The sequence below is a fragment of the Diplotaxodon limnothrissa genome, linkage group LG8, assembly GCF_057381915.1.
Source record: "Diplotaxodon limnothrissa isolate DT_005_m linkage group LG8, D_limnothrissa_male_GT1.1, whole genome shotgun sequence".
Classification (NCBI taxonomy): domain Eukaryota; kingdom Metazoa; phylum Chordata; class Actinopteri; order Cichliformes; family Cichlidae; genus Diplotaxodon; species Diplotaxodon limnothrissa.
Window position 1 is genome coordinate 15955621 of NC_140603.1, and position 25330 is coordinate 15980950.

The following is a 25330-nucleotide window of genomic DNA, read 5'->3' on the forward strand; positions in this document are numbered from 1 at the left end:
ATAAATCCTTTAAATAACAAATGAACTTTTAACAAATGAATCTTAAAATAAATTCTCGAACGTACTGGAAGCCAGTGTAAACGAGCCAAGACTGGAGAAATAGAGTCGCGTTTACATCTGCCTGTCAAGAGTTGGGCTGGAGCATGCTAAAAAAGCTGAAGACGAGAGTGCAGAGCCTGGCTGATACCAAAATAAAGACTGTTACAGTGGTCAACCTTGGATGAAATAAATGCATGAATATCTTTCTCGAATTCAGAAGATGACAAAATGTTCTTAATTTTTGCAAGGGCCCTGAGTGAAGCGAGTTAAGTGAGTGTAACCGAGCACAAGTGTGTCAAATAAAATGGCAAAGAAATAAATTTATAATGTATTTGTTACATCAATTAAACATACATTTTCCCGTTTATTTCCAGACAGGACTTACAACACATCCTACTAATACCCCCAGCTGCACATGAGACCTACCAAACCAAAGGTGTGAACAAATAACACTACACTGCAAACCGTCACACCCCGTTTAGAGACACTGCAATCACTTTACCTGCACGCAGCAGTTCGGGTCTCAGCACAGCTGAGAATCAGTGCTATGCATGACCTGGAATCTGGGTTGTAAAGGGAAGTGGCATAAACAAATAAAGAAACAAAAAAAAAAAGGGGGGGGGGGGGGGGGGGTTGCGGTTAGTCCGCCCTTACAAGACTCACACCAAATCATTAACAGCCTCTACGGCTGGACAAAATTACAAATCAACCAAAAGGACATAATAGGACAACAGAGACAGCACAAGTGTCATGGTCCTGGGTCGTTGACCCAGCGTTTTATGTTTATTCTGATTTGTATTAGTTTAGGGTTGAACCTGAAGTTGGTGTATATTCAGCCCTACCTGTGTCTGTCCTTGGTGCTCTGTTCATGTCCCCGTGTTGTGTTGTAAATCAGTCTGTGTTCCCTGCTTTACTTTGAAGGCTCGTGCCCTAGATTTCCTGTTCTATTCTGAAGGTCTGTGTCTGTTGTCATTGTGTTCAGCTTGTGTCCTCCAGTCATCATGTGTATTCAGATCAGCTGTTCTTCCCTCCTGTGTGCGATTACCCGATTACCTTGTGTGTGTGTATATATAGTGGGTGTCGGTCTGTGTTCGTTGTCGGCTCGTCTGTGTTTCTTGGTATCCTGTTCCTTAGTCTGCGTCTCTCTGCGCCGCTCTCCGTTTTGTAGATCTCAGGTTTGCTTTTTAGTTTCTCCCAGTTTAGGTTTCCGTTTGTAATTGCTCATGCTGCGTTGATTGTTTTTGCCACCACCACCTCTGTGAATAAACGTCACTCGTATCATCAGTTTGCTGCATCTTGGGTCCTCCTTTTCCTCCACACCACACGGCTCCCTCCGCCAGCTGTGACAACAAGAACAGGTGCAAAGCACAAAATTATCGAGGAAAATGTTACCCAATAAAATATCAGTTTCATTAAACCATTCAAAATCACAGATCTAAAACAAACAATATTGATCATTTTCCTTAGAGTCAATCTAGAGCTTGATCAATTTCCCCATTAAAACTCCTGGTCACACTAAAAAAAAAAGTCCAACAACACGCATTAAAAATGGGCAACCAAAATAATAATATATCCAAAGAAAATGGCAAAAGTCTCTTACCAAACAATGTACCCACTCGCACCATAGTGAGTTAACCTCCTCCGGAATTTCCCCCAGAAGACCGGACCTCACCCCACACATCCACTACCTTTTCAGAGCTCCACCGCCAATCACCTGGCAGTAGGCAGGGAACTGCCAGGTGACACTTATTACACAAGTCTGATTCTATATTTGTTACACATTCATTACGTTTGTAGAATTCTTTTTAATTCTTGCTCTCACATACAGCACGCTAAACAGCCAGGCTCCAGACTATTTATCCCAGCGTTTTACCAAGCACACTGCTACTCATAGACTTGGCTATGAGTCACAGGCTTAGAATCTGTTGATTGTTCCATGTATGAAATTAAAGACGAAGGGGGGCAAAGCTTTTCAGTCTGTGGCACCACAACTTTGGAACATTCTCACACTACAATTACATTTAGCTGACTCTGTGGACTACTGTAAAACCCAGCTGGAAATCTTATTGTTTAACCAGGCTTTTTGTTGATACTTTCATTAATTTAATTTATTTGTCTTTGTTATGACATTTACAGTGGTTTGCAAAAGTATTCAGCTCCCTTGAACTTTTCCACATTTTGCATTACAGCCACGAACATGAATCAATTTTATTGGAATTCCACGTGAAAGACCAATACAAAGTTGTGTACAGGTGAGAAGTGGAACGAAAATCATACATGATTCCAAACATTTTTTTACAAATAAATAACTGAAAAGTGGGGTGTGCGTAATTATTCAGCCCCCTGAGTCAATACTTTGTAGAACCACCTTTTGCTGCAATTACAGCTGCCAGTCTTTTAGGGTATGTCTCTACCAGCTTTGCACATCTAGAGACTGAAATCTTGCACATTCTTCTTTGCAAAACAGCTCCAGCTCAGTCAGATTAGATGGACAGCGTTTGTGAACAGCAGGTTTCAGATCTTGCCACAGATTCTCAATTGGATTTAGCTCTGGACTTTGACTGGGCCATTCTAACACATGGATATGTTTTGTGTTAAACCACGCCATTGTTGCCCTGGCTTTATGTTTAGGGTCGTTGTGAACCTCCGCCCCAGTCTCAAGTCTTTTGCAGACTCCAAGAGGTTTTCTTCCAAGATTGCCTCTATTTGGCTCCATCCATCTTCCCATCAACTCTGACCAGCTTCCCTGTCCCTGCTGAAGACAAGCACCCCCAGAGCATGATGCTGCCACCACCATACTTGACAGTGGGGATGGTGTGTTCAGAGTGATGTGCAGTGTTAGTTTTCCGCCACACATAACGTTTTGCATTTTGGCCAAAAAGTTCCTCTTGCCACTCTTCCATAAAGGCCAACTTTGTGCAGTGCACCACTAATAGTTGTCCTATGGACAGATTCCCCCACCTGAGCTGTAGATCTCTGGAGCTTGCCCAGAGTCACCATGGGCCTATTGGCTGTATTTCTGATCAGCGCTCTCCTTGTTCGGCCTGTGAGTTCAGGAGGACAGCCTTGTCTTGGTAGGTTTACAGTTGTGCCATACTCCTTCCATTTCTGAATGATCGCTTGAACAGTGCTCCATGGGATGTTCAAGGCTTGGGAAATCTTTTTGTAGTAAGTTTATCCCTGACCTGTCTGGTGTGTTCTTTGGACTTCATGGTGTTGTTGCTCCCAATATTCTCTTAGACAACCTCTGAGGCCGTCACAGAGCAGCTGCATTTGTACTGACATTAGATTACACGCAGTTGCACTCTATTTAGTCATTAGCACTCATCAGGGCAACTGACTGCACTCAGACCAAAGGGGGCTGAATAATTACGCACACCCCCACTTTTCAGTTATTTATTTGTAAAAAATGTTTGGAATCATGTATGATTTTCGTTCCACTAAAATTGATTCATGTTCGTGGCTTTAATGTGACAAACTGTGGGAAAGTTCAAGGGGGCCGAATACTTTTGCAAGCCACTGTACTTTGCTGATTTATTTTGTTTTGTGTACAACGCTTTGTGACTAGTTGTCTGTGAAAATAAATGTTAACTTATCGAACTGCTGGTTTGAATGGGGAGGAGGCCATTTTTGTGAAAAGAAGAAGAAGAAGCCTTGAAGTATATTTTTTCACATCTTACAATGCTGAGATTGCACCAAACTATCCAGTCAATTTTATTTGACAAACGAAGTGAGGTAATAATTCTGCTGACATAGAATAAAAATGCAGAAGTTATACAGTGACTTCTCAAAGCTAATTAAATGTTTCAATTAATGAACCATCTGACAGATGGCTGCCCCTCACTGAGCCTGTGTGAAGAGAGTGAGACTGGAAGAAAGCCAATCTGTGGAAGAGGGTCAAAGATTTATAACAACTACTGCTTATCTGTGGTGTATAAATGCATATAGTAAAAATAGGTGCATGAATAAAAACAATTCCATCGTGGGAAGCCCAGGCTATCCGATTTATCATTGAGAGCATCCTGTGCAACAACATCATGGTGTGGTACGGGAACTGCACAGTACAGCAACAGAAAGCCCTGCAGAGGGTTGTGCGCACAGCTGAACGCACTATGGGAACATCTTTACCAGCACTGCAGGACATCTATGCTGAAAGGTGCAGATCCAGGGCCATCAGGATCATTAGGGACTCCAGCCATCCCGCCCACAAACTGTTCAGGCTACTGAGGTCAGGAAAGCGCCTCTGTAGCCTGAAAACAAGAACAGAAAGGTTCAGGAGGAGTTTTTACCCACAAACAGTGAGACTCCTCAACCAAAACACAAACCGGATGACATGATGGACAATCTCACACACAGTACATAATTTGCATTTTACTTTTCTCTCTGAACCTTATCCGTACCTTATTATATATATATCTGTACTATGTAAATAATGTATATTTTTATAGTTTTTTCATTTAAATTATTACAGTACAATATCCTGCACGTCATGGATATATACTTATAAGCACAAACATATGGACTTTTACATTGTTTTTTATATTATTTTTTACTTTTTAACTTTTGTTTCTTTCCCCCCCCCTTTTTTTTAGTTTATGTAAAATCCTTTTTAGCATGTCTGCACAGTCGGGGGGAGTACTTTTTTAGCCAGGAAAAACATTTCACTGTATGTTGTACCAGCTATAACTACATGTGACAAATAAATAAAGAATTGAATTGAATTTATCTCTAAAACTATGTTGGATCAAAAAATAAAGTGTTATGCCTAGTCTTAAAAGTAGAGAGAGTGTCTGTCTTACAAATCCAAACTGGGAGGTGCAGAGCCTGGAAGCTGAAGATCATGGAGCTGCTTGTACTGTATTTCTGTACTTCCATCAATTGAATAAAGCAAATAAACCACTCCCCTGCAGAAGATCAGTTAGCCGTTTTACAACTACTTTTTGAAAATGTTTTAGACAAAAGGGAATTTGAGATTAACTAGACAGCTGGCTCAAGTGACTGTATTTTCAGTAATAGCACTGCCAGTCCAAGTGGTATGTACCTCATTAACAGTGATAGACTGATCCCATACATTTACACATATACAATCAGAGGAAGTCCTATGTAGGCTGAGAGTATTGACAGGTTTGTGTGTGTGTGTGTGTGTGGGGGGGGGGGGGGGAATCCAGTCCTTTTTTAAAAAAATAAACACTAATAGCACTTACAGCAAGTATTCCGGAGAGTTTTTTTTGCTCCCATATGAAGTTATTTTCAATTATAAATAATAATAATAAAAAAATAACTAACCAAATAACTTCAGTTCTTGTTGACTGTAGTGAAAATAAATTGATAGACGATTTTACTCAGATGATACTCAATTTTTGTCCCTTTCAGTTGTACATAAGAAATATGATTATAGAGAATCAATTTCCAGTTTATAGTATGCATATAAAAGAATTTGCATGGTTTTCATTTCATGCTTGTTTGATGAAATCAGCAGATGATCCTTTAAAGCAACCTCCTTACAAGAAGCCTAAAAATAAAAAGGGTAATTTTGCCTGACTTCCTTTGCACTCTCATCCAGTTCCTGTAAGTCAGAAAATCTGATAATTTGCTTATTCTTTATTATGCATGCAGCATGAGTTGGTCAAATAGGCCTATATTAGATATGTTGCTTTATCATCAACATTCTTTTTCTCAAGTCTAAACTAATTTTGTTAATTTTGGGTATGATATTCTCTGAAGTGGCAATGCATACCATAACTGTGTGTGTGTGTGTGTAAATTGGAAGATGACTCCTAGTCTTAACTTGATTTTATAAGATTTGAGCATTACAAAGCACATCATTGCACATCAGCAGTTTTGACTGAATAAAAATGTCAGTTTTTCAGGGTCCTAATAATAAATTATGATGGGGAATGCTATATTTAAAATCCCTTATGAAAGCAATTGGGAAATTTTTAACAAAACCATTAAAATTCATAGGGGGTGGGGGTAATGATTTTGTTTTCAACTGTATTTAATTTTCTCCTCCCCCCTTTTTTGTCCACCAAATGTGGATGAAAGTAACTGATATGCTAAAACTATATAGAATAAAGCAGTTCTTCCATTTCCCAGTCTTACAAAAATGCTTGCTCATAGGGGGTGATCTAATTGTTGTGGTTTTTTCTGTATTACTGTGGGGTCCTTACCTTACAGTATCATGTGCTTGAGGCAACTGTTGTTTTGAATTCATGATAAATAAATAAAACTGAAATGAAGACCGTGCATCCATTGGTTTATGGATGAACAGTCTGGAAATTAAAAAGCCTCTCATCAGTGGATGGAATACAGAACAAAGAGACACATACTTGGAATCATCAGTGTGCCAAGGTAATTTCCACTTCAGGGACTACCTTATACTTGTCCTTGCTGGATGAATCAATATTTATTTTCAGTGTGCGTGTCAGTACTGACATACTGACTTTACCTGACTCTGAGACATCCATCTAAAGGCCCATGTTCAGTCACTTTTGATTTGATACACAGTCTGAGACATAATTGAGGTGTCATACTTACTTAAATACTTCCTACTTATATCCAAGGATTCACTGACAAGTACGCAGTGAGAATGTTATACACTCACAAAACACAAATGTCTGTGACATACAAGAGAGCATTAGGACAGTCCTTTGTTCTCACAAAACTTGAAAAACTATAGAATAGCTGCTGCAATCGAATACTTACTCTATACCTCCAGAGTCACCAGAATTTAAGCATACTTATGAGGGGCTATGCTTGCCTTCTTCATGGTCTTGGAGCTAGAAACAGCATATATTTATCGACTATTTAAAGAAAGTACTAAAGACTGAGAGGGATAAGCTTGCAACTTTTCTACTATACACAACATTTTACAAAAAAAAAAAAAAGTTGATTTTTTGTTTTAATATATAAAGATGCTTTTAAAATAGATGCTTTTAGATATTATTAGTATTTCAGTTCACCGAATTCCAATCTTGTGGGACCATTGTACACAATATACAATACAATACATTCAAAGGACAAAAATCATATTTAATCAACATCAGAGGGAAAATGAAAGGCATGCAATGTGCAGTTTGACTTGGTGAGCCAAAGGTTATGTTCTGTTTCAATAGAACCAAGCTAATTTCTCTCTTTCTCTCCCTCTCTTTCTTTCATTCTTTCTCCCTGTCCTATCCCCCAGTCATGTCTGTCCCGTTTGTAGCAACTGAAAATAAAATAAATTCATAATTATAATAAAGGTCAATCAAATGGACCAATATGGCAAGGCCATGATGATCCACTTGGTAAAATAAATCCACTTGGCATCTTTCTTGGCCTTAAGACAACAATTCTGATGGCTAAAGATCCAAACGGGACACAAAAAAAAAAAAAAAAAAAAAAAAGAACCAAGCTAATTTACCTACTTGTTATACATGTTGCTAACAAATTCCAGGTATTGCAATATTCCACACACAGAGCTAAATCCTTTGTAAAATAAAAAAAAAAGAAAGAAAGAAAGAAAAGAAAGAGCATTTCTGTGGAAAATACAGCTCAGTGACTTTTGGGTAATAACATACTCTTCTTGGTTATTGTTTGTGATTGGTTTGATGTAGTTATTGGACTGAAATGTAAAACTGACAGCTGTCAACATTCTTCATAAACCTCCATTCATATTATTCAAAAAATTGTTCATACTAAAGTTAAACTGAAGAAAAACCTAATATCAGCACTTGCAAGGGACTGTATGCTTATGCTTATGAATATTCTATTCACATATTGCAAATAATAAAAGGATTTTTAAAATGCAAATTAAAAGCAGAAAGCTTAAAAAATCTATATCTTGTGATTTATTCTTGAATTTAGCAAGTCACATTAAACAAGTTTGGTTTTTTAAGCCAGCTAGGTGCTTTTAAACACATCTATTTAGTTAAGGTACATGAAAATTATTTTCACTATGAAATAAAAAAAGTACAATGTTTGCTGGAATTGCAGAGAAAGTGTAAGACAACTTTTGAAATATAATATAACTTTGCAAAGACAAAGTCACCAATATATTTGGAAGGTACAATGTGAAATTTATCTTGATTGTAAGGGAGAGAGTGATTTCAGATACAATTTGTTTAACCCTATAAAGCCTAACCTGTCACTGGCGTCGGGCAGGTGTTTTGCAATGTTTTTGTTTTTGTTTTTGTTTTTTTTAACATCTGTAACTCCCATAACTCTTGAATCATTTGCTCAATTGAAAGAATTCTAACGCTTCCTGAAAGCAGTGTTTTTCTGTGAGTTAGGGTAATTACAGTATTCAAGGGGGTGGGCAAGTCCAGGCCTCCAGGGTCGGTGTCCTGCAGGTTTTAGATCCCACCCTGGGTCAACACACCTGAATCACATGATTAGTTCATTACCAAGCCTCTGGAGAACTTCAGGACATGTTGAGGAGGTAATTTAGCCATTTGAATCAGCCGTGTTGGATCAAGGACACATTTAAAACCCGCCCTCGAGGCCTGGAGTTGGATGCTCCTGCAGTATTCGGTAAGTAAAGACAAAGGATGGTTGAGAGCAGAGAAAGTGAGTGAGTGTGATGGAGCTCTAGAGACATATAGATGTACAGAAAACAAACATTTTATTGGGTATTTGGGTTCTTGTCACTGTTTTGCTTTTTTCCCCCGCGCTGTTTACTGTCTGTCTTTGCCAAGATTTGCATGTGGCATCTTGTCTGGGTTTACCGTAGTGACGCTAATATCAGTGAAAAGCACCAAGTTGCTGCTTTCACAAACGGTTCCCACAAACACAACTACAACTACAAATATGATCTTTATTATTCTGCTGGGGCTGCACGGGCATCAGTCCCTGGATCATCTTCTGGATTTTCATTTATCATCTGTTTGTATTTACTCTTGAAAAACCCAGCCTAGGAGTGCAAAAAAAAAAAAAAAATACAAAAATTTACCAATTGTTGTCACGGTCGGACGGTCTTCCCGGACGACCTGCTTGTTTGTTTGTGATGTGTGTATGCCCTCCTCTCTTTCTCTCTCCCTCCCTACTCTGCGGGTCTGGCTGCCGAGGAACGGCGTCTCCGAGAGAGTGAGAAAGGCCGATCTCTGACCCGGAAGTGTAATCTTCGGCTCCAGCTGCCGCTAATCTTCCCTCACTAGACGGAGGTATTTAACGATGTGTCCAGACGGCAGTCGACGCTGGATTGTACTCGGAGCTCGGTAGCTAAGTGTGCGCGTGATCTTGTCACCCGCGTGGCCAGGCAAGCCTTCTCATCCATTGTTGTGTTTGCTCGACTTTCAGATTGGAGAAGTACGGGACGGAGGAGTGGAGTAAAGGATTCACTGGTGTTTTCGGGAGGAGGAGCTCACACGGAAGGAGCGCACACAGACCTCACGGGAAAACTCACCTTCACCACTTCTGGGAACTGAGAAAAAAAGGACAATTATTGGAGATATTGATGTTTAAGGACTATCTTTCACGCACTGTAAATAAACGCACTGTCTGCTTCAACCCAGAGCTCCGCGCTTGAGTCCATACCTTCCATCAGCCGTGACAATTGTTGTAACAAACATTACTGAAAATAAGTGACATGAGTGAATGTAATGACTTTTAAACTATTTCTTCACTGGACATGTTCTATAAAAAAAGTTTTAAAACTGTGGAATTCATTAAAAGGTTTACCTTATACAGGCCAGCAGTGAGTAAAGCGAGAAAAGCCAGCCCTCCCAGGGATCCTCCAATGATCACCTTTGTAGAATCTGGCTCAGGATACATTTCTACTTCTGCCTCAATCTGAAAGATGAGGAAGCAGAATGTGGATGACATTCAAGCTCTTTATGACCCAAAAAAGAGAAAGTAATGTGTAATCACCTTGCGAACAGGAGGATTGTTTTTAGACCCTGTTGAAAGGTAGCAGTGCTAGATTTCGTATGTCCTACTCTGCAGTCTTCCCATAAATGTGCTGCACTTGAACACTCTGCACATGGCTACAGAGCAGTCCTGTGGGTGATTTAAGAACTGAATGAAACAAGTTTCTCATCCACTTTAATGTTACTTTAAGAATCTATAACATGGTTCAGTTTAAACAGATAAGTAGCTAAAGTGCAGAAGCATACTTACCACCACTTTATCCTTTTGTATCTTTGGAACAAAATCTTTGACACTTGGTGCTTCATCATTTTCACTTTGACAGTCTGAAATCTGAAATACAGATTTCTGAAGTTTCATTGCTCCTAATTTAACACATATATCCATCCTTAGACATTTTTGAAGTAAATCTTCAGAAATATATTTTACCTGTAGGCTGCTCAAATCCACCCAAATGTCTTTTTCACCAAGCTTCACTGGAAGCCTGATCATGACAGTAAAATGAAGTGCCCTGATATCATTTGTAACCTAAACAGATAAAGAAAAGAGCAACCAAGCATTACAGTTACGTCTAAATCACACAATGAACTTTTAAAGATACAGATGGAAGTTCAATTTTACCTTGATTGATTGTTGGACTGGTTTCTGCAAATTATTTGTTCCAAATGTGAAATTGTTGTAGCTGAGGGAGCTAAACAGACATATTCAAAACATTATATAAATATTATTATTTTTGAAATTAGTTTTATTGTTTATGTAGGGCTATGGCATAAACGAGCAATACCTGGACTAAAGGAAGAGTACCTCGTGGCATTTTCAGTGACAAAGATCTTCCTCTCAAGTTGATTGGTGGTGTCAATCCCATAGGTGACAATGTAGGAAGCCTTAATTGAGAGATATGAGAATTTGTCCTCTTTGTCTTTAAACTATAAAAAAAAATTATAGACCAAAAATGATAAAAGATGTTCTGTACCAATGAGATAAAGAAGCAAACCTTAGTTTTGCTCTTGAAAATTGGCTTGTTAATAGTGCAGTCTGTCCTTCCTCGCGATAAACCATCTTCACTGTCCAAGGGGCTGCACTCAATTCTTCCCTTTATTATAAAATAAAATGACTGCTGGATGCACTGGGAGAGCGGCAGATCAATGATGAACTGATACAGACTTGATCCTGATACCTTACCTGTTGAATGGTGAACTTCCTGTATAAGAGTCCAGCTGGGTACGTGAGAATAACACGGCTGTTGTAGGAGTTTTCCCCGCTGTTCTCCACTGTGACTGTGACATTCAAAAGCTCATCAATGCCCACTTTAACCTCTGAGGATCTGTCAGCATATGAAGAAGGGCGAGAATAAAGTGCGTAACAAAGCAAGACTACTACCATTTAACTTACTACTAAGTGATCTCACAGTAATATAGTGTAGTATAGCTTTGAGCTCATTACTAGAATGGTAACAATGGTTATGTTATGTGGGGTGGCATTTTTATTATAGGAATTTACTAAGTTAATGTGCCAATTTGCTTATTAGCACAAAATCCAAAGAACAACTGAATGTTTCATCAGTTTTACTATTAGTGATGGTGTATTATTTAAATTTAAGTGAGAAGTAAATAAAACATGCCACTTACAACATGTTCTAAGAAAAGCTAGTTTTTTCTTTTTCTGTTCACGTCAAGGTTTATTTATCTTCAGGAATTGAAATTTGAAAGACAAGATAATATAGACTAATAAACTGTGCACACTGTAGTCAATTTTATTGTACTCTTTGACATAACAGCTCTAATTTTGTAACTGTGCCTCACCTGGTGAAGCCAAAATCTACTTTCAGCTTGTCAACACATTTGTTGTCAGTGCCACAGTTGATCTCAAACTCCAACTGTGAAAGAAAGCATGATGTAAAAGGTTTTTATATTATTTTCAGACTAAATAGCACAATATAGATAAAGCCACTGACACTTTTTCTAACTATGGTTTTTCCTCTCCAAAAGGTATTGGTCAATCGCACGGTAAGAATAAAATGGCCTGTATTTGTATAGCGCTTTACTAGTCCCTAAGGACCCCAAAGCGCTTTACACAACCAGTCATCCACCCATTCACACACACATTCACACACTGGTGATGGCAAGCTACATTGTAGCCACAGCCACCCTGGGGCGCACTGACAGAGGTGAGGCTGCCGGACACTGGCGCCACCGGGCCCTCTGACCACCACCAGTAGGCAACGGGTGAAGTGTCTTACCCAAGGACAAAGTAAGTAAGATCAAACTAAAGCCATCTCTTTACTTCAGTTAATAAGGTTACTTATAGGATAAATAGTTGTTGTTTGAGCCTGCGGGGCAAGACTTGGCCTAAGATTTGTGTTTGAGGGCAAACCATCAAGCATGAATTTAACCTCATTGGACAGTGCATTGAGAGCATCTTCTGGACAGGCCTGCGAGAAGAAAGCAATGTTAGGTTTGTAGTAGGACTCTTAAAAACTAAATGGAAATTGAACTTTACTGGTTGTATTATTTTTTTCTGTTGCTGTTATTGGGTTTTACCTCAATAAGGAATTTTACAGTTGAACACTTTTTCTTTCTTAAGTCAACAATGACTGATCCAGACTGTTCTTGTTGTTTCCTGCTGACAACACGGCAAATCTCCGTTAATGAGCAACCGCGGATCGCCCTGTGCGTGGGGCTGGACGGCCAACACGTTAACGAGCAAACTGCGGTAACGCACTAGTTCCCACCAATGTAACTGAGCATTGGGTGACACATCCAACGCACCATTTTACTTTTGTCCATGACGCGCTTACCTTCAGGGTCATACGTCACAAGAATACCAAAATGGTTCCAAACGCCATATCTGAATTAGGGTGGGGGAGGTTCAATTTGCCATGTTGCAAGCTTAACTTCTGTCTCGCTAGCTTGCCTTGCACTCAGTGAATCTGCGTTCGATTACTCCACCTAGGCTGCACTGTCGAGCGCAGATCCACTGAGCGCTCAACACAGACAGCATCGTCAGAAGAAAAGTTGATAAAATAAATTAAAAATTTTGTATTGTTCGATACATATGCGTACCGAACCGAAAGCACTGTATCGAACGGTTCAATATCGTATTGTTTCACCCCTAATATTTACTATACACATTCAGTAATATGCATACACTCTTATATTGTGCATATATTTATTCATATAATTCTCAGATTTAGCCATTCTTATATTTGTCATGGTCCTGGGTCGGTGACCCAGCGCTTTTAGTTTGTTATCATTTTCTAGATGATTGTTTAGGTTCTGTGTTATATTCGGTCTGCCTCTGAGTCTGCGTCTGTATCTGTCTGTCTATGGTGTCACCCCATCTGTTTGTGAATCTGTCTGTTTAGTTCAATGTCTTGTCTGGTTCCATGTGTCTGAGTTTCCTGTTTTATTGTGAAGGTCCGTGTCATATGTGAGTGTGATCAGTTTACGTTTCCCCTGTCCCGTCAGCCCAGATTCCTCCCAGCTGTGTTGCCCTCTTGTCTCTCATCCCCTGATTACTGGTGTGTGTATTTAAGCCCTGTGTGTTTTCCTGCCTGTTGCCGGTTCGTCTGTATTACTCAGTGTCAGTCTGTGTATCCACCGTGTCTTCCCCCTGCTGTTCATCGTCATCCTCCTCTGCTCGTTTTCATTCAGGTTTGTGCTCTGTAGTTTAGTTGTTTCCCAGTTTAGTTTAGTTCGAGCCCCGTTTGCTGTTTGTCCACATTCTTTTTGTGTTCAATAAATCACCTTCACTTCTCTACGACTGCCTGCGATTGGATCCTCATTTATTCCACGCGGCTCGCCTCGGCAGCCGTGACAATATTTTGCTTGTGTTATTGTACTTTGCACACCTCTGTTGCTTGTGAAGCTCGCACTCAAGAATTTCACTCACATGTACTGTACCAGTGTACCTGCACATGTGATGTGACAATAAAAGTGATTTGATTTGATTTGATAACTAGTCCATCATGTTAGCAGTGCTAAATTATACAGTGTGTTATGAAATCTCCAGCATTTGGGGTATTAAATGCATTTCCATTTCTCAATGGAAATTATTTGTTAGAATAAGGCTACTGTTATGCATTTCACATTTCATTTTGAGATCTGAACCAAACCCAGGCTGTTATTCGAGGTGTTTAACCAACTACATTTATTGCTTCTGTAATGAGAAGAGCATTTTAAATCAAGTGGTAAATTAACCAGAAAAAAATATTTTTCTAATGGTCAGCAAGAATTTTAACAAATAAACTATGGGTAATATAATTTGATAAATACCCTTTTTCTCTGTATATGTATTTATTTAAAAAAAACTTGAAACCTCTTATCATGAATTATTCCATAATTTATGATCAACTTGATGTTATGTCATATAAAAACGTGTGGTGTTCATCATGACCAAAGCTTTCACTAAGGTTGCATTTTTTTTTAAATTGTAGAATTGCCATAGACAAAAACAGTGCATGACTGGACAATGTTGGACTTACCTCAATAGGACAATTGTGCCCTTTGAACCCACCGCTAAGTCAGGAAGTTTATCACCGCTCTTTACTTTAAGTTTACATTTGTTCAGAAGCCTATTGAACAGCAGAAAATAGGCTTTCTTTCCGGAAGTAAGTAAAAGGAAAAAAAAACAGCGGCTGACAGCGCTGTAAACCAGCGGTCCCCAACCCCCGGGCCTTGGACCGGTACTGGTCCGTGAGTCGTTTGGTACCGGGCCACGAGAGTTGAGGCTCAAGCGTGAAATGTATATTTTTCAGGGTTTTTATCGGTTTTCAGCGTTATTTTGTTATCGTTTTTATTGTTTACTCGGTTTTCCTTGGTCTTTTCGTGTTATGAATAAATTTTCTTTTTTTCGGTACCGGTACTAGTTTTATTTTGTTGTATTTATCCGCGACACCTTAAAGGCCGGTCCATGAAAATATTGTCGGCCATAAACCAGTCCGTGGCGCAAAAAAGGTTGTTGTAAACAACGGTAGACTTGTGCGTAACAAGCAAGCGAATAATGCAGAAAACAGATTTTTAGACGGGAAACTGTTCTTGAAGTATACACAGAGAGAGCGAGAGCTGTGCATGAAGTGTGATTTTATTGTGGTGGAAGCAAAACAGCAGAAGTAAGAGTGAATTCATGACAATGTTTTTGTGAAGCGTAGTTTGGATCTTCTTTTGTTGCTGGTTCGGTCAATATTGTTTGGGGAGAGATAAAACTAACAGCTTTAGAATCAGCGCAAAAAGGAGGTGAACACAAAGCGCCGACCCGCCGAAACATCGGAATCAGCTGACGGTGCCGTCGTTTCTCACCCGACAGCACGGACACGGTGCCGTCAGGTGAGAAAGGCGACAACTCACTGATTCTGATCTGTCGGCGGGTCGCGCTTTGTGTTTACCTCTTTGTGCAGAATCTGTGTACCTTCTCTCATTTACCGTTTTAGCTGTTTGGTGGTTGTTGAAATTTTGTGAGGTTTAACCTGAGATTCTGGCATTTCGGGCAAGATAAATTAATATAAAAAAATTGACTCAGAATTTTAATGAATGGATATCACGTTATCCAAGTCAGAATTGATTTTAATCGATAAATTGATTATCAAAACCCACCCCTACTCTGCAATGTGCGTTGTGTCGAAACTGTCCATATCTGGCCTTGTAACATGTTTATTTCTTTGCAGAAAAAATGGCTGAGAAAACAAAACATCAAAGTTGAGGTAAGTGGTTACTGTTCACCACACCTAAACAGTATCATGTTTTTGTTTTTGTTTATCTGATATTAGTTTCCAAGGGTCAAATTTCTCTTTGGGTAAAAATTAAGCCAACGTCCAAGTGTCAAAGGCCTCCAAAGGTCGGTTCTAAAAAACACTTCAGTCCCTGAAGCTTATTTGTGCCACAGATGCAAATTCGGTGACAACTCAAGTCTGTGGGAATGTGTAAGGAATGTTTTAGGACTGGACCCCTGTCTGATCTTAAAAAACTAACTTTGTCGTTACATTACAGCAATATTGAGGAAACATTTAAGGGTTGATCATGGAGCAGGATGAAGGTCAAAGGGAAAGTCCCTGCCACGCTTCCGGTCATGCTTCCATCTGGCGTAGTCATCCGACCGGTCCATGCTATATAGCCTCTCCCGACCTGGAGTGGTATAACATGTTGTAGAAAAGTTTGATCGATTCACTCTCTCTTTCTCTCTCTCTTTTAAAAAAATAATAAGTTCTCTGGGGTTTTTCTCATACGCTTTTGGTACCTGACGGAGGAAGTTGAAGCATCCCAAGCTCTCGGAGGTAATTGACCGGGATGAACAGATCTTATTGACCCGCGGTGTGCGTAAAACAAGGCCATTTTCTGTCTATTGAGCATTGTCTGGTAATGAGAAAACCTGTTGTAAAATTACTTCTAAAAAATGAAGAAAAACTCTTTACCTCACAAAACCAAAATAACTCATCTGAGAGAGAAATTGTTTTAATTGTTTAAGTAGGACCGAGTTCTGAATATGATGCTTTTTTCCAGCCTGTATGAAATTCTTTGCTAGGTTACAAGCAATAGAAATACTAATATTGATTAGAGGGGTTGTTGACTCCTCCTTGGTGTGCGTAAAACAAGGCCGTTTTCTTTTAGGGTTTCTGTTTTTCTGTCTATTGAGCTTTTTCTGCTAATGAGAAAACCTGTTGTAAAAGTAGCTCAAAAAATGAAGAAAAACTCACAAAACCAAAATACCTCATCAGGGTGTTTGAATAAAATTATTTGGGACGCTAAATTTTTGAATACGGGCGCGATGCTTTTTTTCACTAAGGGTTATTTTTTTACACATACAAGGAGATGAGTGGGCGGCCTGTATGAAATTCTTTGCTAGGTTACTGTCACGGTCCTGGGTCTCCTGACCCAGCGTTTTTAGTTCTTTGTGATGTTTGTATTATTGTACTTGTGTGAGTTATTCTATGGTTTCTAGTTTCGATCCCTTGCCCTTCATGTTTCTCTGTGTCCCCTCTGTTCTGTGTAAGTCTGTGTCTGCATGTTTGAGTTCCCCTCTGTGTCTTTCGGTTCTTAGAGTCCTCTGCGATATGGTTTATGTCTATGTGTTTCTTAGTTGGTGTCTCCCCTAGTCTAGTTCGCGTCTCTGTGTCATACTTCCTGTTTTACGTTGAAGGTCCGTGTCTTATGCGAATGTGTTCAGTTTACGCTTCCTTGTCTCGTCAGTTCTTATTTCCCCCAGCTGTGCTCTCCTTCTGTGTCTCATTCCCCTCGTTACTTCCCAGTGTATTTAAACCCTGTGTTTCTCTGAGTCAGTGTTGCGTTGTCCCTCATGCTGTGTGGATCTCCCTGTGTCTCTCTGTGAGGTCTTAGTTTGTTGTTTCCCAGTTTAGTATGTATGTTTGTCCTACCAGCAAATAAAGCTGTGATTTTTGAGTTCATCCCCTGAGTCTGAGTCTTGCATTTTGGGTCCAACTCCTGCCTGCCGCACAGCGATTCATGACAGTTACAAGTAAATAGAAAGTCTTTCTTTTCATTACAAGCACTGCACTGTAAACCCCAACAGTCTACCTGACTTATAAAGTTTGTGGATATAACAATTGAAATTCCTCACAAAGTTGAAACAACTTAAAAAAAATTCTTTTCTGTTAACGATTCAAACAGTTATAATTGTACATGGCTTAGAAGTTAAGAGTAAATACTGCTTTCTTAATTATGATTTTTGTGAAAAAAAAATTTTTTTCCGAGCTCCCCATGTGTACGTCAACTACGTCATGACATTTAATCTCTAACCTAAACGACATTGACCGAAAATTTGTTCAATATGGCTGCCCTTCTCGAGCGACTGGAGAGCACATTTGGAGAAACTTGTAAGTAAAACGGAACCTTCGCTATGTTTATTTTTTCCATAAAAAAGCAAGTATATTAATATGTTGCAGCCAATAACTTCTTTTCGAATGCGCTGTTGTGTTAAAAAGCACAGACCCAGGTGGTGAATAGTTGTTTGCTGTTGTTCGCGCTCTTTTTTTCAAACTGTTTTACAGTTTTAACCAATTATAACACAGTTTTACTAAGAATCAAATGAATTTAAATGCCCCTGCTTTGTCACACTGAATCATGTTGAAAAGATATATTTTCATGGCTCCCCCCATTACCATTACCTTGTACAGGGAGTGCAGAATTATTAGGCAAGTTGTATTTTTGAGGAATAATGTTATTATTGAACAACAACCATGTTCTCAATGAACCCAAAAAACTCAATATCAAAGCTGAATGTTTTTGGAAGTAGTTTTTAGTTTGTTTTTAGTTTTAGCTATTTTAGGGGGATATCTGTGTGTGCAGGTGACTATTACTGTGCATAATTATTAGGCAACTTAACAAAAAACAAATATATACCCATTTCAAGTATTTATTTTTACCAGTGAAACCAATATAACATCTCCACATTCACAAATATACATTTCTGACATTCAAAAACAAAACAAAAACAAATCAGCGACCAGTATAGCCACCTTTCTTTGCAAGGTCAAAAGCCTGCCATCCATGGATTCTGTCAGTGTTTTGATCTGTTCACCATCAACATTGCGTGCAGCAGCAACTACAGCCTCCCAGACACTGTTCAGAGAGGTGTACTGTTTTCCCTCCTTGTAAATCTCACATTTGATGATGGACCACAGGTTCTCAATGGGGTTCAGATCAGGTGAACAAGGAGGCCATGTCATTAGTTTTTCTTCTCTTATACCCTTTCTTGCCAGCCACGCTGTGGAGTACTTGGACGCGTGTGATGGAGCATTGTCCTGCATGAAAATCATGTTTTCTTGAAGGATGCAGACTTCTTCCTGTACCACTGCTTGAAGAAGGTGTCTTCCAGAAACTGGCAGTAGGACTGGGAGTTGAGCTTGACTCCATCCTCAACCCGAAAAGGCCCCACAAGCTCATCTTTGATGATACCAGCCCAAACCAGTACTCCACCTCCACCTTGCTGGCGTCTGAGTCGGACTGGAGCTCTCTGCCCTTTACCAATCCAGCCACGGGCCCATCCATCTGGCCCATCAAGACTCACTCTCATTTCATCAGTCCATAAAACCTTAGAAAAACCAGTCTTGAGATATTTCTTGGCCCAGTCTTGACGTTTCAGCTTGTGTGTCTTGTTCAGTGGTGGTCGTCTTTCAGCCTTTCTTACCTTGGCCATGTCTCTGAGTATTGCACACCTTGTGCTTTTGGGCACTCCAGTGATGTTGCAGCTCTGAAATATGGCCAAACTGGTGGCAAGTGGCATCTTGGCAGCTGCACGCTTGACTTTTCTCAGTTCATGGGCAGTTATTTTGCGCCTTGGTTTTTCCACACGCTTCTTGCGACCCTGTTGACTATTTTGAATGAAACGCTTGGTTGTTCGATGATCACGCTTCAGAAGCTTTGCAATTTTGAGACTGCTGCATCCCTCTGCAAGATATCTCACTATTTTTGACTTTTCTGAGCCTGTCAAGTCCTTCTTTTGACCCACTTTGCCAAAGGAAAGGAAGTTGCCTAGTAATTATGCACACCTGATATAGGGTGTTGATGTCATTAGACCACACCCCTTCTCATTACAGAGATGCACATCACCTAATATGCTTAATTGGTAGTAGGCTTTCGAGCCTATACAGCTTGGAGTAAGACAACATGCATGAAGAGGATGATGTGGACAAAATACTCATTTGCCTAATAATTCTGCACTCCCTGTACTTTTTTCTACCAGTTTATTTTGTGACATTAACATCTTAAATGTACCCCACCAGTTTAATTATTAATAGCTGTGTTAGTATTTATAATGCATTTTTTTTTTTTTTTTATCGTGTGCAGATCTACCAAGGGTCAGTGGCACAGTTCACCTTTTGTGGTAAGTTATAACACTTCATATGTGGTCACATAAGTAAGTTGTTTCATCAGTTGTTCAGTTCTTATAAAATAATGTTGTATAATTGTACCAAATCACTGAGGATACATCCAATGTGTAAATTCCAATCAACAATTTTACTGTGATATTCGCTCGTGTTTAGAGAATCTCCATTATCTTGGTTACTGAGTTTCCATTTTTGTAGGGCCAAATTTGTATTAAAAATTAATATTTTCATATGATGTGAAATGACTCAAACATTTTTATTTTTTAGAAGAAACCATTCATTAAGTCCCTTAACTGTGGGACTTAATGTTAAGGTGCAGATTTCATATATTGATAATGATAAAATTAACACAAATTAAAAGTTTCATTGATAAACACTCAATTTTTCCTTGCTTTGAACCCCATTTTCTATATAGATTACAGCTCTATCTGGAGAACACCATTTTAAAATACTGTGTAGGATTTTTGTCAAATGATTAAGAAACAGGCTCTTTGTCAAAAGAGACAGAAAGGTTGTGTCTTAAAAGAAATGACTCCAAAATTTAGTAGAGTCTGATGTCATGCAGTTTCATAAACATGTATTCTCCCCAAAGAATGACACCTGAAAACTTTGTTAAATGAACTTTTCTTTTCCCTTTTTAGGAGGCGCCTGATATCAACGTGAAACGCACTGCAGTGCTTCGTGCCCTTCCTGTATACCTGCGGGAGGAGGACCCAGTATTCTTTAATGTAAGTGTATTTTTGCATCACTTAAATTCTGCCAGTGAGATAAAATGCCATGGATTTTTTTTAAAAATACAATTTATTACCGTAGCAGCTACCAAATTGTACAAGCAAAATACCCTCTCTTTAGAAAACCCTCACACACAAACACACACAGGTCAGGAGCAGGGCACAGGCGTATCACAGCATTATGGCTACGCTGCAGGTGGCCCCAAAACCAGGCTGAAGTCAAGATTTAGTTTCTTTTTGAGATAAAGTCATGAAATAAAAAATTACTTTTTTTAGAAAAATAACAAACATACAAATTATGTAATGCAAGAAGCTAACACGTTAATGTACATTTTTCAAAAAAGTAGAGTACCCTAACTTGTTACAAAGTAACCCACTACACTGCTGAATGTTTTGCTAGATTACAGGTCATGCTTGTCACATTCTCTCAAACCAACCTTACTTATTTAATTGGGGCGATCGTGGCTCAAGAGTTGGCAGTTTGTCTTGTAATCGGAAGGTTACCGGTTCGAGCCCCGGCTCCGACAGTCTCGGTCGTTGTGTCCTTGGGCAAGACACTTCACCCGTTGCCTACTGGTGGTGGTCAGAGGGCCCGGTGGCGCCAGTCTCCGGCAGCCTCGCCTCTGTCAGTGCGCCCCAGGGTGGCTGTGGCTAAAATGTAGCTGCCATCACCAGTGTGTGAATGTGTGTGAATGGGTGGATGACTGAATGTAGTGTAAAGCGCTATACAAATACAGGCCATTTACCATTGATACTGTGTCTATTCCAGGCAGACGCATTGGATGAGTCGACCCTCATTGACACTCCAGTTGTCCTTCTCACAGTGGTTGGTTACCGACAGCGCTTCCCAGTCCAGTCCATTTTACTTCCTCAAGCATGGCTGTTGTGGTGAAAGGCGACTAGGTGATGCGTGATATTCCCAGATTTGCAGATGCATTTGCTGTATTGTTTGGCTTGATCTATGCTCTGCATTAAGACTATCCCAGGATGCTCGTTCACACATTTACCTTTGTCCAAAATATCTTCATGGGGCTTGATGACAGCAAACCCCAAAACCCCTGCCTACATGCTCTTAAGGAATATAAGGCAATGTTTGTTAGGACATGCACTCTGTTACTGAGCACTTTGTTTGAAGCACTTTATTTAAAGCACTTTAAGTTTACTACAGGCTTTGGGTGGATTTAACTCCATCAGTTTATCTAATTTTCCTATACTTGACTGCCTGTTCTGGTTATTTGGAAGCTGATCGTCTTTCTTTGTACCCATTTTAAAAAATTGTTTTTCATTTCTCTTTCAAAAAAAAAGTGATTAGTATTTGACTTTTTGTTTTGCATTTTTGTGTATTTTGAGAAAGATGCAATTAGGACTGATGTCGTCCTTTGTGATTTTATAAAAAGATAAATGTTCTACACTGAATTTATGAAGCTCACTTTATGGTGCCGATGTCCATGTTAGGGGTTTTATAAAAACATTTGTGATGTTTTTAAATTTCCATGAACAAATGTTAAATAAACAAAATGTAAAGTAACTGAATTTCTGTACTTTTTTAGTAGTCTACACTAACACATTGAAACATAAATATCTTTTAATTAATAATCATATAATTTGAGTTTAGGTTGTAATATAATTGCATTGTGTTGCATCAAAATAATAAACTACAAGAAACACAAAAATATTGAAATTAAAGTATACAGTCTTTGAGTAAAGCTCAATTAATAAAATATAAAATATAATTTTAAATTTTTAGGTCAACAATAAAAACAAATTTTGAGTACCCCCATACTTAGAAGAGATGAGTTTGTGTACTTAAATCTTTTGAGGTAATCAGTTTCCACAAAAGTTTTAAGTTCAGTCAATTTATTTGGGTTTACAGTGTGGTGTAGCTTGCCTCCACCAGGTGCAATATAAATGCAATCCATTATTAGTCAGATAATCTTATTTTTATCTTTATTTTATTGCATCTGTAATAAGGTTAATATAAGAAAGTAAAATAAATCCGCTATTGTAAAAAGAAATAGCCCTCAGTCTTTACCAAGAAAATGGTTACATTTGTAGGTGAAAATGGTTATCAACATCTTTGTCATAATATTGATACTAATACTGAAACATTTACTTGGTGTGCTAAACAGAAGTCAAACTATGAGTTCAACTGTTGTCTGTGAAAAACTAACTGCCGCGATCCAGTGTTGGGTGTAACGCGTTTGTCATGGATCGCTGTGTGGCAGGCAGGAGGAGGACCCAAAATGCAAAACTCACAGACACGGGGATGAACTCAAAAATTACAGCTTTAATGCTGGAGAGGCAGAACGTAGGAAATACAAAACTAAACTGGGAAACTAAATACAAAGCTCGCCAAGAAACACAGGGAGGAACACACACAACATGAGGGAGAACGCGACGCCGAACAGAGGGAGACGCAGACAGAAATACACAGAGGGTTAACGAGGAAAGTGGGAACACACGGGGAACACAGCTGACACAGATAACCATAACGAGACAGGGCGGGGTGAACATAACACTGACGGGAGACGGGCAGAGTCAAACAGGAAGTACAGAGGTTCAGACAGGAAGAGAGAGAGCACGGGGAAAACACAGACATAACGGGCTGGGGAAACATGGAATAAACATAAGGAGAGACGAGGGCTCACAGATACACAGAGGGGCACACAGGGGGTAAAAGCCACGAAGGGAAAACACTTAGGGAACAACACAACAGGGCAACTCAGGAAACATGGCCTAAATAGGGAACAAAATACAAATATACAAGAAAACTAAGAACACTGGGCCAACATGGCCCAGGACCATGACAGCGTTACTGTAATTAAATTACTTTTCCACTGAAAAAGTACACTCAAAAAAATCTGTTGTTGGATGAACACAATTTAATCATGGCACCCTTTTTGCACACAATTTAACCAAGTACAATAAGCCCTTTTCGATCATGTCAAACCAACACATTTAGCATTTGGTGGTTTAATGTAATCAGATTACGTTGGATCAACATACTATACTTACATTGATTTGAAGTGATTTATTTAAGTATGTAGAGTGAAATTTGTTTTAATTCATTCTACACAATTTAAAAAGTTTAGGAAAACAGAATTAAATCTTGTTGTTTCAACAACTACTTTGTTAATCAAGGCAATGATTTCACTCATTTCAACCAAATTATTTCAATTAGATTTGTTTACATTTGTTACACATTTAGAAACCCACTACTTTACAAAAAAAAGTCACAATCAGATTATGATAACATTATCTTTATTAACTGGATTTAGTGGACAATATAAAAGCTTACCATTTTTGTACACCTGCAAGCATTATGCCACTTCAAAAGGTAAAACGTTAGAATACTTATTTACATAGGTAATATGTTGGAACCAAAGCTTCCACAACTAAAAACAGATGCAAAATTTGCTCAATATATCGACTGCATTTTAAAAAATTAAACTAAAAGATAAAAATACATCTCCCACTTGGCAAGTTAAAACATGTGACAAAATAGAAATGTGTGAATTTCGAAAAATAAAATAAAATAATTAGAAATAATTTGGGGGCAATACAACAACAACAAAAAATTCCATAGGTGATGAAAATCTATATTTGTTTGGTGTATCTCATTGAAATAATTATTAGTTTGACCAATTTTTATATTTCTGTATTTATTTTTTTAATTTTGGTTGCAGTCCTCCACAGCTAGCAATATAGTTTTGCTGTGTTTTAAAACATGCTAGCAAGCAAAATGGACACAATAATACAGTGAACTTAACAGGTGGCAGTGGTCTTAAACTTTACAGGCCCTTGATACATAAACACAACATAGTACTTCTGTCAGTACTTCTGATCCATTTGAGCCATCTATATAAGGACAAACAAAAATCATCTGCAGTGCTGTATAAAAGGTGAATTGCCCAACAGAGAGAATCCAAAAACTTTAAAAAAAAAAAAAAATTTAAATGAAAGAAAAAAATATAAACAACTCAAATATTAACATTATATATTGGAAATCACCATTGCACCAATGAACCATTCAAGACCTATCAGTCATTTTCAAGTGCTCTCACCCCATGAGCTTGTTTTTCAGAAACTGTACCTTTGAAGACAGCTTTTGTCCATCAAGATGTAAAAGTATCTTCTGGAGGACTTCAAAGGTGCATTTAAGTTCTGGTGGGTAGCTCAGGTTCAAACAGTATATGAGTCCAAACAACAGAGCACATGCTTGTGCAATGTTACCCAAATCAGTGTTAGCCTCCACACGCTCAATCAGGACACCAACGTCCTCTGGGTCATCTTCAGGTTCAGCACCCTCCTTCTGGATGACGTACACCCCCATCACAGTTTGCTCCATGCAGCTTTTTGCCTCACTGTCCGTATCCTACATGAAAAAGTATAAGACAACAAAGTAAAATTTAAGAGATTGTTTAAACAACTGTTTCTATGCTGTTCATAAAATCCAAGTAGTCAAAGTAATAAACAGAAAATTACACCACTAAAGTAGTTGTTAGTAATTACTCCAATACATAAATTATGAAATACACCTCTCATGTCAAAAGAGGTGGCATAATTGACCTCTCACCGGCCCCTCCCCCGAAAGGGCCATTGTCCAATTACACATTATAGCAACCGTTACTGTGTCTGACAAACATTAACCTCAAGCAAGATGGAGAAGCGGTGTGCCCACCGATACGCCGAGAGATTGTGTCTGGAGGAGTTGTGTTCTTTCCATTCACAAAGTCAAAAACAACGTGAATGGATTAAACAGTGTGTATGGCCCCACTCCCAGGTAAATGTACCGAACATTATGAAGCATGTCTGCTTGCACATTTGGGTACCCGTTGGTGCGCAGAGGAAACCATTTGTTTGTCGGACGTAGCAAGAG

The 25330-nt window shown here is 38.9% G+C and overlaps 1 protein-coding gene across 2 annotated transcripts in view; it reads right to left on the minus strand.

Annotated features, from left to right (window-relative positions):
• Window positions 1-8836: 8836 nt before the first annotated feature.
• The window catches only part of LOC146626604 (integrin alpha-M-like), a 42517-nt gene continuing 26023 nt past the window's right edge, over window positions 8837-25330 (minus strand). Inside the window, exons 29-30 of one of the 2 annotated variants that reach the window (XM_085361377.1) lie at window positions 9697-9807; window positions 8837-8929 (exon numbers count right to left, since the gene is read on the minus strand). In XM_085361377.1, coding sequence (XP_085217503.1) covers window positions 8837-8929; window positions 9697-9807 — 204 coding nt within the window. The remainder of the gene's footprint in view (window positions 8930-9696; window positions 9808-25330) is intronic. The other variant, XM_085361376.1, reaches the window with a different exon arrangement.